The sequence below is a fragment of the Oncorhynchus mykiss genome, chromosome 11, assembly GCF_057628025.1.
Source record: "Oncorhynchus mykiss isolate SJ-2025 chromosome 11, ASM5762802v1, whole genome shotgun sequence".
NCBI classification, from domain to species: Eukaryota; Metazoa; Chordata; class Actinopteri; order Salmoniformes; family Salmonidae; genus Oncorhynchus; species Oncorhynchus mykiss.
In genome coordinates, this window is record NC_143032.1 from 86374831 (window position 1) to 86390483 (window position 15653).

Here is a 15653-nt window from a genome sequence, read left to right on the forward strand (position 1 = left end):
AGCCCTGTCGAGGTTAATGGGGGCCTGTTCGGCACCGCTCCACTACAGCCCTGTCGATGTTAATGGGGGCCTGTTCGGCACCGCTCCACTACAGCCCCGTCGATGTTAATGGGGGCCTGTTCGGCACCGCTCCACTACAGCCCCGTCGATGTTAATGGGGGCCTGTTCGGCACCGCTCCACTACAGCCCCGTCGATGTTAATGGGGGCCTGTTCGGCACCGCTCCACTACAGCCCCGTCGATGTTAATGGGGGCCTGTTCGGCACCGCTCCACTACAGCCCTGTCGATGTTAATGGGGGCCTGTTCGGCACCGCTCCACTACAGCCCCGTCGATGTTAATGGGGGCCTGTTCGGCACCGCTCCACTACAGCCCTGTCGATGTTAATGGGGGCCTGTTCGGCACCGCTCCACTACAGCCCCGTCGATGTTAATGGGGGCCTGTTCGGCACCGCTCCACTACAGCCCCGTCGATGTTAATGGGGGCCTGTTCGGCACCGCTCCACTACAGCCCTATCGATGTTAATGGGGGCCTGTTCGACCCGCTCCACTACAGCCCCGTTGATGTTAATGGGGGCCTGTTCGGCACCGCTCCACTACAGCCCCGTTGATGTTAATGGGGGCCTGTTCGGCACCGCTCCACTACAGCCCCGTTGATGTTAATGGGGGCCTGTTCGACCCGCTCCACTACAGCCCCGTTGATGTTAATGGGGGCCTGTTCGACCCGCTCCACTACGGCCCCGTCGATGTTAATGGGGGCCTGTTCGACCCGCTCCACTACAGCCCTGTCGATGTTAATGGGGGCCTGTTCAGCACCGCTCCACTACAGCCCTGTCGATGTTAATGGGGGCCTGTTCGACCCGCTCCACTACAGCCCCGTCGATGTTAATGGGGGCCTGTTCGACCCGCTCCACTACAACCCTGTCGATGTTAATGGGGGCCTGTTCGGCACCGCTCCACTACAGCCCTGTCGATGTTAATGGGGGCCTGTTCGGCACCGCTCCACTACAGCCCTGTCGATGTTAATGGGGGCCTGTTCGACCCGCTCCACTACAGCCCTGTCGATGTTAATGGGGGCCTGTTCGGCACCGCTCCACTACAGCCCCGTCGATGTTAATGGGGGCCTGTTCGGCACCGCTCCACTACAGCCCCGTCGATGTTAATGGGGGCCTGTTCGACCCTCCTTTTCCTGTAGCTCCTTTAGCATCCGTCATCTGACCTCTTCCGTATTGATTCACTGGTAATTACTGTTTAGTTCTTGCTTCTAAGCAGGAATCAGGAGGATAGAGTTATGGCCAGATTTGCCAAATGGAGGGCGAGGTAGAGCTTTGTATGAGTCTCTGTGTGTGGAGTTCAGCCACACCCGTTGCGGACAGGTGTATAAAATCAAGCACACAGCCATGCGATCTCCATAGACAAACATTGACAGTAGAATAGCCTTACTGAACAGCTCAGTGACTTTCAATGTGGCACCGTCATAGGATCCCACCTTTCCAACAAGTCAGTTTGTCAAATTTCTGTCCTGCTAGAGCTGCCCAGGTAAACTGTAAGTGATGTTATTGTGAAATGGAAACGTCTAGGAGCAACAACGGCTCAGCCGCGAAGTGGTAGACCACACAAGCTCACAGAACAGTGCTGCCGAGTGCTGAAGCAAGTAGCGCGTAAAAATCGTCTGTCCTCGGTTGTAACGGCCACTACCGAGTTCCAAACTGCCTCTGGAAGCCACTTCAGCACAAGAACTGTTCGTCAGGAGCTTCATGAAATGGGTTTCCATGGCAGAGCAGCAGCACACAAGCCTAAGATCACCATGCATAATACCAAGCATCAGCTGGAGTGGTGTAAAGCTCACCACCATTGGACTCTTGAGCAGTGGAAACACGTTCTCTGGAGTGATGAATCACTCTTCTCCATCTGGCAGTCCGACAGACACATCTGGGTTTGGTGGATGCCAGGAGAACGCTACATGCCCCAATGCATAGTGCCAACTGTAATGTTTGGTGGAGGAATAATGATCTGGGGCTGTTTTTCATGGTTCAGGCTGTGGCCCCTTTAGTTCCAGTGAAGGAACCTCAGAAAAATACAGCATACAATGATATTCTAGATGATTCTGTGCTTCCAACTTTGTGGCATCAGATTGGGGAAGGCCCTTTCCTGTTTCAACATGACAATGCCCCTGTGCACAAAGCGAGGTCCATACAGAAATGGTTTGTCGAGATCAGTGTGGAAGAACTTGACTGGCCTGCACAGAGCCCTGACCCATATTAACGACCATGATTTTTGGAATGAGATGTTGGACTAGCAGGTGTCCACATACTTTTAGTCATGTGGTGAACATCTACAGTACAGAACCTTAAAGTACAGCCAGTATTTGGATATAACCCTGCAGGGGTACAGGTGATATAACCCTGCAGGGGTACAGGGGTACAGGTGATATAACCCTGCAGGAGTACAGGGGTACAGGTGATATAACCCTGCAGGAGTACAGGGGTACAGGTGATATAACCCTGCAGGAGTACAGGGTACAGGTGATATAACCCTGCAGGAGTACAGGGGTACAGGGTACAGGTGATATAACCCTGCAGGAGTACAGGTGATATAACCCTGCAGGGGTACAGGGTACAGGTGATATAACCCTGCAGGAGTACAGGTGATATAACCCTGCAGGTGTACAGGGTACAGGTGATATAACCCTGCAGGGGTACAGGGTATAGGTGATATAACCCTGCAGGGGTACAGGGTACAGGTGATATAACCCTGCAGGAGTACAGGGTACAGGTGATATAACCCTGCAGGGGTACAGGGTACAGGTGATATAACCCTGCAGGAGTACAGGTGATATAACCCTACAGGGGTACCGGGTACAGGTGATATGACCCTGCAGGAGTACAGGTGATATAACCCTGCAGGGGTACAGGGTACAGGTGATATAACCCTGCAGGGGTACAGGGTACAGGTGATATAACCCTGCAGGAGTACAGGTGATATAACCCTACAGGGGTACCGGGTACAGGTGATATGACCCTGCAGGGGTACAGGGTACAGGTGATATAACCCTGCAGGAGTACAGGTGAAATAACCCTGCAGGAGTACAGGTGATATAACCCTGCAGGAGTACAGGTGATATGACCCTGCAGGAGTACAGGTGATATGACCCTGCAGGAGTACAGGTGATATGACCCTGCAGGAGTACAGGTGATATGACCCTGCAGGAGTACAGGTGATATGACCCTGCAGGAGTACAGGTGATATGACCCTGCAGGAGTACAGGTGATATGACCCTGCAGGAGTACAGGTGATATGACCCTGCAGGAGTACAGGTGATATGACCCTGCAGGAGTACAGGTGATATGACCCTGCTGGAGTACAGGTGATATTATGACCCTGCAGGAGTACAGGTGATATGACCATGCATGTGTTGAGAGACAACGTGTTGTTGTAGTACAGGTGTGATTAGACCTGTGTGGTGTTGTAGTACAGGTATGATTAGACCTGTCTGGTGTTGTTGTAGTACAGGTGTGATTAGACCTGTGTGGTGGTGTTGTAGTACAGGTGTGATTAGACCTGTGTGGTGGTGTTGTAGTACAGGTGTGATTAGACCTGTGTGGTGTTGTTGTAGTACAGGTGTGATTAGACCTGTGTGGTGTTGTTGTAGTACAGGTGTGATTAGACCTGTGTGGTGTTGTTGTAGTACAGGTGTGATTAGACCTGTGTGGTGGTGTTGTAGTACAGGTGTGATTAGACCTGTGTGGTGGTGTTGTTGTAGTACAGGTGTGATTAGACCTGTGTGGTGGTGTTGTTGTAGTACAGGTGTGATTAGACCTGTGTGGTGGTGTTGTAGTACAGGTGTGATTAGACCTGTGTGGTGGTGTTGTAGTACAGGTGTGATTAGACCTGCGTGGTGTTGTAGTACAGGTGTGATTAGATCTGCGTGGTGGTGTTGTAGTACAGGTGTGATTAGACCTGTGTGGTGGTGTTGTAGTACAGGTGTGATTAGACCTGTGTGGTGGTGTTGTAGTACAGGTGTGATTAGACCTGTGTGGTGGTGTTGTTGTAGTACAGGTGTGATTAGACCTGTGTGGTGTTGTAGTACAGGTATGATTAGACCTGTCTGGTGTTGTTGTAGTACAGGTGTGATTAGACCTGTGTGGTGGTGTTGTAGTACAGGTGTGATTAGACCTGTGTGGTGTTGTTGTAGTACAGGTGTGATTAGACCTGTGTGGTGTTGTTGTAGTACAGGTGTGATTAGACCTGTGTGGTGGTGTTGTAGTACAGGTGTGATTAGACCTGTGTGGTGGTGTTGTTGTAGTACAGGTGTGATTAGACCTGTGTGGTGGTGTTGTTGTAGTACAGGTGTGATTAGACCTGTGTGGTGGTGTTGTAGTACAGGTGTGATTAGACCTGCGTGGTGTTGTAGTACAGGTGTGATTAGATCTGCGTGGTGGTGTTGTAGTACAGGTGTGATTAGACCTGCGTGGTGTTGTTGTAGTACAGGTGTGATTAGACCTGTGTGGTGTTGTAGTACAGGTGTGATTAGACCTGTGTGTTGTAGTACAGGTGTGATTAGACCTGTGTGTTGTTGTAGTACAGGTGTGATTAGACCTGTCTGGTGTTGTTGTAGTACAGGTGTGATTAGACCTGTGTGTTGTAGTACAGGTGTGATTAGACCTGCATGGTGTTGTAGTACAGGTGTGATTAGCCCTGCGTGTCGTTAGGGTACAGATGTGATTAGACCTGTGTGGTGTTGTAGTACAGGTGTGATTAGCCCTGCGTGTCGTTAGGGTACAGATGTGATTAGACCTGTGTGGTGTTGTAGTACAGGTGTGATTAGACCTGCGTGGTGTTGTAGTACAGGTGTGATTAGCCCTGCGTGTCGTTAGGGTACAGATGTGATTAGACCTGTGTTGTTGTAGTACAGGTGTGATTAGACCTGTGTGGTGTTGTAGTACAGGTGTGATTAGCCCTGCGTGTTGTTAGGGTACAGGTGTGATTAGCCCTGCGTGTCGTTAGGGTACAGGTGTGATTGATTGATTCTCATGTCTGTTCACAGGGTTCTCCAGGATATTTGGTTACCCTGTTGTTGTAGTACAGGTGTGATTAGCCCTGCGTGTTGTTAGGGTACAGGTGTGATTGATTCATTCTCATGTCTGTTCACAGGGTTCTCCAGGATATTTGGTTACCCTGTTGTTGTAGTACAGGTGTGATTAGCCCTGCGTGTTGTTAGGGTACAGGTGTGATTGATTCATTCTCATGTCTGTTCACAGGGTTCTCCAGGATATTTGGTTACCCTGTTGTTGTAGTACAGGTGTGATTAGCCCTGCGTGTTGTTAGGGTACAGGTGTGATTGATTCATTCTCATGTCTGTTCACAGGGTTCTCCAGGATATTTGGTTACCCTGTTGTTGTAGTACAGGTGTGATTAGCCCTGCGTGTTGTTAGGGTACAGGTGTGATTGATTCATTCTCATGTCTGTTCACAGGGTTCTCCAGGATATTTGGTTACCCTGTTGGAATCATTGGTAACAATGGAGTCCTGTTCTCAGAGTCTGCTAAGAAAGTAAGTTTATGCCGTTGAAGTTGATCTGTCACATGATTACAGAGAAGTAGGATCTTTTAGTTCACAGTAAAATAACCACTATGTACATATTGACTTCTGCATTACTGTGTTCCAGGCAACTCATTTCATAGAGTTGTGCTGTCAAAGAAACATTCCACTTATCTTTCTACAAAACATCACGGGTAAGTACAGACGAGATGGATTCCTTCTACAAAACATGGCTGGCAGGGTGTATGAAGTTCAATGGTTCAGCTTTTTGTTTTGTGCTCTGACCCTGTGTCACTCTGTCCTCCTCGAACCTCCTCCCCGACTGTCCTCCTGCCCCTCTGTCCCTGTCCTCTCCCCCTCTCTGTCCTCTCCCCTCTCTGTCCTCCTCCCCCTCTGTCCTCCTGCCCCTCTGTCCTCTCCCCGTCTCTGTTTCTGTCATCCCTCCTCTCTGTCCTCTCCCCTCTCTGTCTCTCTCTGCAGGCTTCATGGTGGGCAGGGAGTACGAGGCAGGTGGCATCGCCAAGGACGGGGCTAAGATGGTCACGGCGGTTGCGTGTGCCAACGTGCCCAAGATCACGGTGATCATCGGCGGCTCGTACGGAGCGGGCAACTACGGCATGTGTGGCAGAGCCTACAGGTATACCCTACACACTACATAGTACACACTACACCACCCGACAATACAGGTCCTAATGACATGCCCTGTCAAGCCTACGGGTATACCCTACACACTACATAGTACACACTACATAGTACACACTACACCACCTGACAAAAAAACGTCCTAATGACATGCCCTGTCAAGCCTACGGGTATACCCTACATACTACATAGTACACACTACATAGTACACCACCCTATATCAGTGTTCCCCAACTGGTGGCCCGGGTGGGGGGGGGGTTTATCTGGCCTCCTAAGTACTGAGCAAAAATAAATAAGTGGAGTTTTAATTGTTGGACATAAAAGAGTGTAGAAACACCAGGAAATCAGCTCCCAAGTGATTTAATCTAAGAAACCTGTTCCTAAGTGTTCCTGCACATAATAGATTCACAAATGTAAACAAGGTTTGAAATGATTTTCTTTTAGTCTGACATATCTGTTTTGGGATTATTGCGGTCAAAGTCTAGAAATGATTTGTAATTATGTTCCGGCCTCCCTCCATCCACTCAAGAAAAAAATGTTGTGCGACTGAATCTAATTGATGATCCCTGCCCTATATGGACAGAACGATTTTACTGAGGGTTGGTCCTAGGATTAGGTCCTTCTTTCCTGGTAGCTAGAGGAACCAAGGGTTCCTCATGTACAGTAAACAAGATGTCTCCTCCCCTCCTCCAGCCCCCGGTTTCTGTACATGTGGCCCAACTCCCGTATCTCTGTGATGGGTGGAGAGCAGGCTGCCACCGTACTAGCGACCATCACTAGAGACCAGCGGACTAGAGAGGGCAAGGAGGTCAGTATTACCCCACCATGTCTCAGTGGGTTAACATCTAGAGACCAGCGGACTAGAGAGGTCAGGAGGTCAGTATTACTCCACTGGGGATCCCCAAGGGGAGGTTTGGATCGGCTGGGGGTCCCCAAGGGGAGGTTTGGATCGGCTGGGGGTCCCCAAGGGGAGGTTTGGATCGGCTGGGGGTCCCCAAGGGGAGGTTTGGATCGGCTGGGGGTCCCCAAGGGGAGGTTTGGATCGGCTGGGGGTCCCCAAGGGGAGGTTTGGATCGGCTGGGGGTCCCCAAGGGGAGGTTTGGATCGGCTGGGAGTCCCCAAGGGGAGGTTTGGATCGGGCTGATCTAAGATGTTACAGGACTAATATATGCAATGTCCCATGTTCAGTTCACAGCAGAGCAGGAGGCCGCCATGAAGGAACCCATCGTCAAACGGTTTGAAGAGGAAGGAAGCCCGTACTTCTCCAGCGCTAGGTGAGATATCAGCATCACCCAGTCGATGATGGCATTAACAATGCATTATTAATGTGCTTATAATGAATTATGAAGAGTATTTTAAATCAAAGGTTATTTGTCACGTGCCGAATACAACAGGGAGACCTTACAGTGAAATGCTGAATACAACAGGGAGACCTTACAGTGAAATGCTGAATACAACAGGGAGACCTTACAGTGAAATGCTGAATACAACAGGGAGACCTTACAGTGAAATGCTTAATACAACAGGGAGACCTTACAGTGAAATGCTGAATACAACAGGGAGACCTTACAGTGAAATGCTGAATACAACAGGTGTAGTAGACCTCACAGTGAAATGCTGAATACAAAAGGTGTAGTAGACCTCACAGTGAAATGCTGAATACAACAGGTGTAGTAGACCTTACAGTGAAATGCTGAATACAACAGGTGTAGTAGACCTTACTGTGAAATGCTGAATACAACAGGTGTAGTAGACCTTACAGTGAAATGCTGAATACAACAGGTGTAGTAGACCTCACAGTGAAATGCTGAATACAACAGGTGTAGTAGACCTTACAGTGAAATGCTGAATACAACAGGTGTAGTAGACCTTACAGTGAAATGCTGAATACAACAGGTGTAGTAGACCTGACAGTGAAATGCTGAATACAACAGGTGTAGTAGACCTTAGTGAAATGCTGACTACAACAGGTGTAGTAGACCTTACAGTGAAATGCTGAATACAACAGGTGTAGTAGACCTTACAGTGAAATGCTGAATACAACAGGTGTAGTAGACCTTACAGTGAAATGCTGAATACAACAGGTGTAGTAGACCTCACAGTGAAATGCTGAATACAACAGGTGTAGTAGACCTTACAGTGAAATGCTGAATACAACAGGTGTAGTAGACCTTACAGTGAAATGCTGAATACAACAGGTGTAGTAGACCTTACAGTGAAATGCTGAATACAACAGGTGTAGTAGCCCTCACAGTGAAATGCTGAATACAACAGGTGTAGTAGACCTTACAGTGAAATGCTGAATACAACAGGTGTAGTAGACCTTACAGTGAAATGCTGAATACAACAGGTGTAGTAGACCTTACAGTGAAATGCTGACTACAACAGGTGTAGTAGACCTCACAGTGAAATGCTGAATACAACAGGTGTAGTAGACCTTACAGTGAAATGCTGAATACAACAGGTGTAGTAGACCTCACAGTGAAATGCTGAATACAACAGGTGTAGTAGACCTTACAGTGAAATGCTGAATACAACAGGTGTAGTAGACCTTACAGTGAAATGCTGAATACAACAGGTGTAGTAGACCTTACAGTGAAATGCTGAATACAACAGGTGTAGTAGACCTTACAGTGAAATGCTGAATACAACAGGTGTAGTAGACCTTACAGTGAAATGCTGAATACAACAGGTGTAGTAGACCTTACAGTGAAATGCTGAATACAACAGGTGTAGTAGACCTCACAGTGAAATGCTGAATACAACAGGTGTAGTAGACCTTACAGTGAAATGCTGAATACAACAGGTGTAGTAGACCTTACAGTGAAATGCTGAATACAACAGGTGTAGTAGACCTTACAGTGAAATGCTGAATACAACAGGTGTAGTAGACCTTACAGTGAAATGCTGAATACAACAGGTGTAGTAGACCTTACAGTGAAATGCTGACTACAACAGGTGTAGTAGACCTCACAGTGAAATGCTGAATACAACAGGTGTAGTAGACCTTACAGTGAAATGCTGAATACAACAGGTGTAGTAGACCTCACAGTGAAATGCTGAATACAACAGGTGTAGTAGACCTTACAGTGAAATGCTGAATACAACAGGTGTAGTAGACCTTACAGTGAAATGCTGAATACAACAGGTGTAGTAGACCTTACAGTGAAATGCTGAATACAACAGGTGTAGTAGACCTTACAGTGAAATGCTGAATACAACAGGTGTAGTAGACCTTACAGTGAAATGCTGAATACAACAGGTGGTGTAGACATCACAGTGAAATGCTGAATACAACAGGTGTAGTAGACCTTACAGTGAAATGCTGAATACAACAGGTGTAGTAGACCTTACAGTGAAATGCTGAATACAACAGGTGGTGTAGACATCACAGTGAAATGCTGAATACAACAGGTGTAGTAGACCTTACAGTGAAATGCTGAATACAACAGGTGTAGTAGACCTTACAGTGACATGCTGAATACAACAGGTGTAGTAGACCTTACAGTGAAATGCTGACTACAACAGGTGTAGTAGACCTTACAGTGAAATGCTGAATACAACAGGTGTTGTAGACCTTACAGTGAAATGCTGAATACAACAGGTGTAGTAGACCTTACAGTGAAATGCTGAATACAACAGGTGTAGTAGACCTCACAGTGAAATGCTGAATACAACAGGTGTAGTAGACCTTACAGTGAAATGCTGAATACAACAGGTGTAGTAGACCTTACAGTGAAATGCTGACTACAACAGGTGTAGTAGACCTTACAGTGAAATGCTGACTACAACAGGTGTAGTAGACCTCACAGTGAAATGCTGACTACAACAGGTGTAGTAGACCTTACAGTGAAATGCTGAATACAACAGGTGTAGTAGACCTCACAGTGAAATGCTGAATACAACAGGTGTAGTAGACCTCACAGTGAAATGCTGACTACAACAGGTGTAGTAGACCTTACAGTGAAATGCTGAATACAACAGGTGTAGTAGACCTCTGTAAATAAATGTAAATAAATAAAATAATATCTATTGTTGAGTTTTACCTTATGTTTTATCTTCCATGTTGTTCTGCCCGTCTGATAGGCTGTGGGATGACGGTATCATCGACCCGGCTGACACCCGTCTGGTTCTGGGAATGAGTCTCAGTGCTACACTCAATGCCCCGACACAGAGGACACGCTTCGGAGTGTTCCGGATGTAGACATCCACAGACCCACTAGAGGACAGACTAGACATCCACAGACAGGCTAAACATCCACAGACAGACTAAACATCCACAGACAGACTAGACATCCACAGACCCACTAGAGGACAGGCTAAACATCCACAGACCCACTAGAGGACAGACTAGACATCCACAGACCCACTAGAGGACAGACTAGACATCCACAGACCCACTAGAGGACAGGCTAAACATCCACAGACCCACTAGAGGACAGACTAGACATCCACAGACCCACTAGAGGACAGGCTAAACATCCACAGACCCACTAGAGGACAGACTAAACATCCACAGACCCACTAGAGGACAGGCTAAACATCCACAGACCCACTAGAGGACAGACTAAACATCCACAGACCCACTAAAGGACAGACTAGACATCCACAGACCCACTAGAGGACAGGCTAAACATCCACAGACCCACTAGAGGACAGACTAGACATCCACAGACCCACTAGAGGACAGACTAAACATCCACAGACCCACTAGAGGACAGACTAAACATCCACAGACCCACTAGAGGACAGACTAAACATCCACAGACCCACTAGAGGACAGACTAAACATCCACAGACAGACTAGACATCCACAGACAGACTAGACATCCACAGACCCACTAGAGGACAGGCTAAACATCCACAGACAGACTAGACATCCACAGACAGACTAGACATCCACAGACAGACTAAACATCCACAGACCCACTAAAGGACAGACTAGACATCCACAGACCCACTAGAGGACAGACTAAACATCCACAGACCCACTAGAGGACAGACTAGACATCCACAGACCCACTAGAGGACAGGCTAAACATCCACAGACCCACTAGAGGACAGACTAAACATCCACAGACCCACTAGAGGACAGACTAAACATCCACAGACCCACTAGAGGACAGACTAAACATCCACAGACCCACTAGAGGACAGACTAAACATCCACAGACCCACTAGAGGACAGACTAGACATCCACAGACCCACTAGAGGACAGGCTAAACATCCACAGACCCACTAGAGGACAGACTAAACATCCACAGACCCACTAGAGGACAGACTAAAAATCCACAGACCCACTAAAGGACAGACTAGACATCCACAGACCCACTAGAGGAGAGACTAAACATCCACAGACCCACTAGAGGACAGACTAAACATCCACAGACAGACTAGACATCCACAGACAGACTAGACATCCACAGACCCACTAGAGGACAGGCTAAACATCCACAGACCCACTAGAGGACAGACTAAACATCCACAGACCCACTAGAGGACAGACTAAACATCCACAGACCCACTAAAGGACAGACTAGACATCCACAGACCCACTAGAGGAGAGACTAAACATCCACAGACCCACTAGAGGACAGACTAAACATCCACAGACAGACTAGACATCCACAGACAGACTAGACATCCACAGACCCACTAGAGGACAGGCTAAACATCCACAGACCCACTAGAGGACAGGCTAAACATCCACAGACCCACTAGAGGACAGACTAGACATCCACAGACAGACTAGACATCCACAGACCCACTAGAGGACAGACTAGACATCCACAGACCCACTAGAGGACAGACTAGACATCCACAGACCCACTAGAGGACAGGCTAAACATCCACAGACCCACTAGAGGACAGACTCTGGAGCCAGGCTGTACTGATACAAGGACTGTATCCTGTATTGGACCTCCCAAATGGAACCCTATTCCCTATATAGTGCACTACTACCCCATGGGCCCTGGTCAAATGTAGTGCACTTTAGAATAGGGAGCCATTTGGGACAATGATGTATTTTGTAGAAACAGTATATTGCACACCCCCAGGCAGCGTTGCCACTGACCATAGAAAAACATTTTGTTCTGGAAAAGCTACTAAACTGTCATCTTTGTTAGACTGTATCTGCAATCATTAATCAGTGTCAATAAGGAGACTTGTGTTTAAAAGTCAAGAGATAAGTAATGGAACCTCAAGTCAGAATCCTAAGTGTCCTCCTGATCACACTCCGTGCCTCTCTACTACTTCTGATATGGTCAAACATCACACCTCTTCTGGGAACTGGGAGTCTCTAGCTAACCAACTCTGGTTTTTGTATGTTGCTTCTACTTTCTCTAGGATTTTGGATTAACACTGGTGTTCACCAATTAAAAGAACTGACCGCACACGGAAACCTGTGTTTTTGTTTCATTATGTATTTACAGAAACATTGTTCTCCCATACCCTCCCCAAATTAATAGCTTTTAATTGTTGAGCTTTTAGAACACTTGGTAACATGATTTGAAACAGCCTGCATTGATGCTGGCCAATGTTTGGTAAACCTCCATTTTATTTGATTGAAACAGAACAGTGAAATGTTAAATGATCATTGGATATTTATTGAAAATGGTAATGTACTGTAGAATTTTCAACGTGTCACAAGGACCTCCCAGTTAGCATTGAGACATCGGGTGGTCGTTCTGACTTCTGCCACCTCAATCTCCTTCACCCTTACAGGAACTCGGGATCATCACTCCCCCCCCCCCCCCAACAGTTCTTACACTGCAGTGGTTTGGGGACACGAACTCGTTCAGAGTATCTGACGTAACCAAGCTTCACGTGTAGGTATTTGCTCTTAATGAAACAACAACAGAACCGACAGACTCTTATTTTCCTTCAGTCACCCAGCGGGTCAGACGCCGGACACCAACCACATCAGGAATTCTCTTCAGGGATTCAACCTGAACATCCGTGGTCACCCCTGAGATGACTCCTTTGACGGGTGTCTCTACTCCGAAGTTCAAAACACACAACTTCTGTTGTCTGGATTCTTTTGAGGCTCACTGCAATCTTCCTCTGTTGTTCAGAAATACAATGACTCAAGAATAAGACCACTCCTGGTCAATCTGGCAGACTCCTTTTCCAAGCGCATACTTCACAATATCACTTACGCTATAAACACAACAAAGTCCACCTTTACTATTAGTATGCCATGATCGTTCTCCTGCATGGTATTCCCTGCAGACTGGGACATCCACTACCATCTCCTCTCTACTCACTCCTGCTATTTTCTTCCCTGCGTGTTTCTCCCATCAGAGCTGTCGATGGAGGATGGTTTCAACTAACGTTAGTTACCACAGCCACAACGTCTAAAAGGGTTACGTTGTAAAAGATTATACAAAGAAAACACAATTAAGTGTTGGAGTCTTAATATAAGGTTATGAGTGTGTTTACGCTTAGGGTTATGTTTCAAATCAAATTTTAAGAAGAAAAACATGTAGAAATAGGCGAGATTTAGCTGTGGTAACTAGTGACGACCAGGGAGGACGGTAAACTACGAAAAACTTCCTGTTCAGGCTTCCCCGCTTCTCTTCTGTGGTGTTTAAGAGGTGCCGCCACCTACTGGCGGTTGTGATCAACACTTTTCTTCAAGTGGGTGAAGCGGTTAAGGGAGCGTCATTTATTGATAGAAAGGAACCCAGAGATGCAAATCATGTCTTGAATGGCAAACTGCACTCGCCCGCTGGACGTAGCGCCCGCTAGCAAGAGTAGCAAAAGTACCCAATTGTCATAGTTGAGTAAAAGTAAAGATACCTTAATAGAAAATGACTCAAGTAAAAGTCACCCAGTAAAATTCTACTTGAGTAAAAGTTTTAAATATTGGGCTCCCAAGTGGTGCAGCGGTCTAAGGCACTGCATCTCAGTGCAAGTGGTTCTTAACTGACTTGCCTAGTTACATACTTAAATATATATATTTATATATTTAAGTATCAAAAGTAAATGTAATTGAGAAAATATACTACTTAGTAAAAGTATAAAGTTTCAAATTCCTTATATATTTATTTACAGATAGCCAGGGGCACACTGCAACACTCAGACAACATTTACAAACGCAGCATGTGTTTAGTGAGTCCTCCAGATCAGAGGCAGTAGGGATGACCAGGGATGTTCTCTGTTTAGTGAGTCCTCCAGATCAGAGGCAGTAGGGAAGACCAGGGATGTTCTCTGTTTAGTGAGTCCTCCAGATCAGAGGCAGTAGGGACGACCAGGGATGTTCTCTGTTTAGTGAGTCCTCCAGATCAGAGGCAGTAGGGACGACCAGGGATGTTCTCTTGTGTTTAGTGAGTCCTCCAGATCAGAGGCAGTAGGGATGACCAGGGATGTTCTCTGTTTCGTGAGTCCTCCAGGTCAGAGGCAGTAGAGATGACCAGGGATGTTCTCTGTTTAGTGAGTCCTCCAGATCAGAGGCAGTAGGGATGACCAGGGATGTTCTCTGTTTAGTGAGTCCTCCAGATCAGAGGCAGTAGGGATGACCAGGGATGTTCTCTGTTTAGTGAGTCCTCCAGATCAGAGGCAGTAGGGATGACCAGGGATGTTCTCTGTTTCGTGAGTCCTCCAGGTCAGAGGCAGTAGAGATGACCAGGGATGTTCTCTGTTTAGTGAGTCCTCCAGATCAGAGGCAGTAGGGATGACCAGGGATGTTCTCTGTTTAGTGAGTCCTCCAGATCAGAGGCAGTAGGGAAGACCAGGGATGTTCTCTGTTTAGTGAGTCCTCCAGATCAGAGGCAGTAGGGACGACCAGGGATGTTCTCTTGTGTTTAGTGAGTCCTCCAGATCAGAGGCAGTAGGGATGACCAGGGATGTTCTCTGTTTCGTGAGTCCTCCAGGTCAGAGGCAGTAGAGATGACCAGGGATGTTCTCTGTTTAGTGAGTCCTCCAGATCAGAGGCAGTAGGGATGACCAGGGATGTTCTCTGTTTAGTGAGTCCTCCAGATCAGAGGCAGTAGGGATGACCAGGGATGTTCTCTGTTTAGTGAGTCCTCCAGATCAGAGGCAGTAGGGATGACCAGGGATGTTCTCTGTTTCGTGAGTCCTCCAGGTCAGAGGCAGTAGAGATGACCAGGGATGTTCTCTGTTTAGTGAGTCCTCCAGATCAGAGGCAGTAGGGATGACCAGGGATGTTCTCTGTTTAGTGAGTCCTCCAGATCAGAGGCAGTAGGGATGACCAGGGATGTTCTCTGTTTAGTGAGTCCTCCAGATCAGAGGCAGTAGGGATGACCAGGGATGTTCTGTTTAGTGAGTCCTCCAGATCAGAGGCAGTAGGGATGACCAGGGATGTTCTCTGTTTAGTGAGTCCTCCAGATCAGAGGCAGTAGGGATGACCAGAGATGTTCTCTTGTGTTTAGTGAGTCCTCCAGATCAGAGACAGTAGGGATGACCAGGGAAGTTATAAGTGTGAGAATTTGACAATTTTCCTGTCCTGCTAA

General features: G+C 47.3%; 1 protein-coding gene across 2 annotated transcripts in view; it reads left to right on the plus strand.

The window, feature by feature from the left end:
- Positions 1–12580, plus strand: part of mccc2 (methylcrotonyl-CoA carboxylase subunit 2) — a 42074-nt gene extending 29494 nt beyond the window's left edge. The window contains exons 12-17 of one of the 2 annotated variants that reach the window (XM_090191283.1): positions 5473–5549; positions 5665–5731; positions 6018–6174; positions 6873–6987; positions 7368–7453; positions 10266–12580. In XM_090191283.1, coding sequence (XP_090047409.1) covers positions 5473–5549; positions 5665–5731; positions 6018–6174; positions 6873–6987; positions 7368–7453; positions 10266–10383 — 620 coding nt within the window. In that variant the 3' untranslated portion in view covers positions 10384–12580. Of the gene's footprint in view, positions 1–5044; positions 5107–5472; positions 5550–5664; positions 5732–6017; positions 6175–6872; positions 6988–7367; positions 7454–10265 lie in introns of those variants that run through there. The other variant, XM_090191284.1, reaches the window with a different exon arrangement.
- Positions 12581–15653: the final 3073 nt, after the last annotated feature.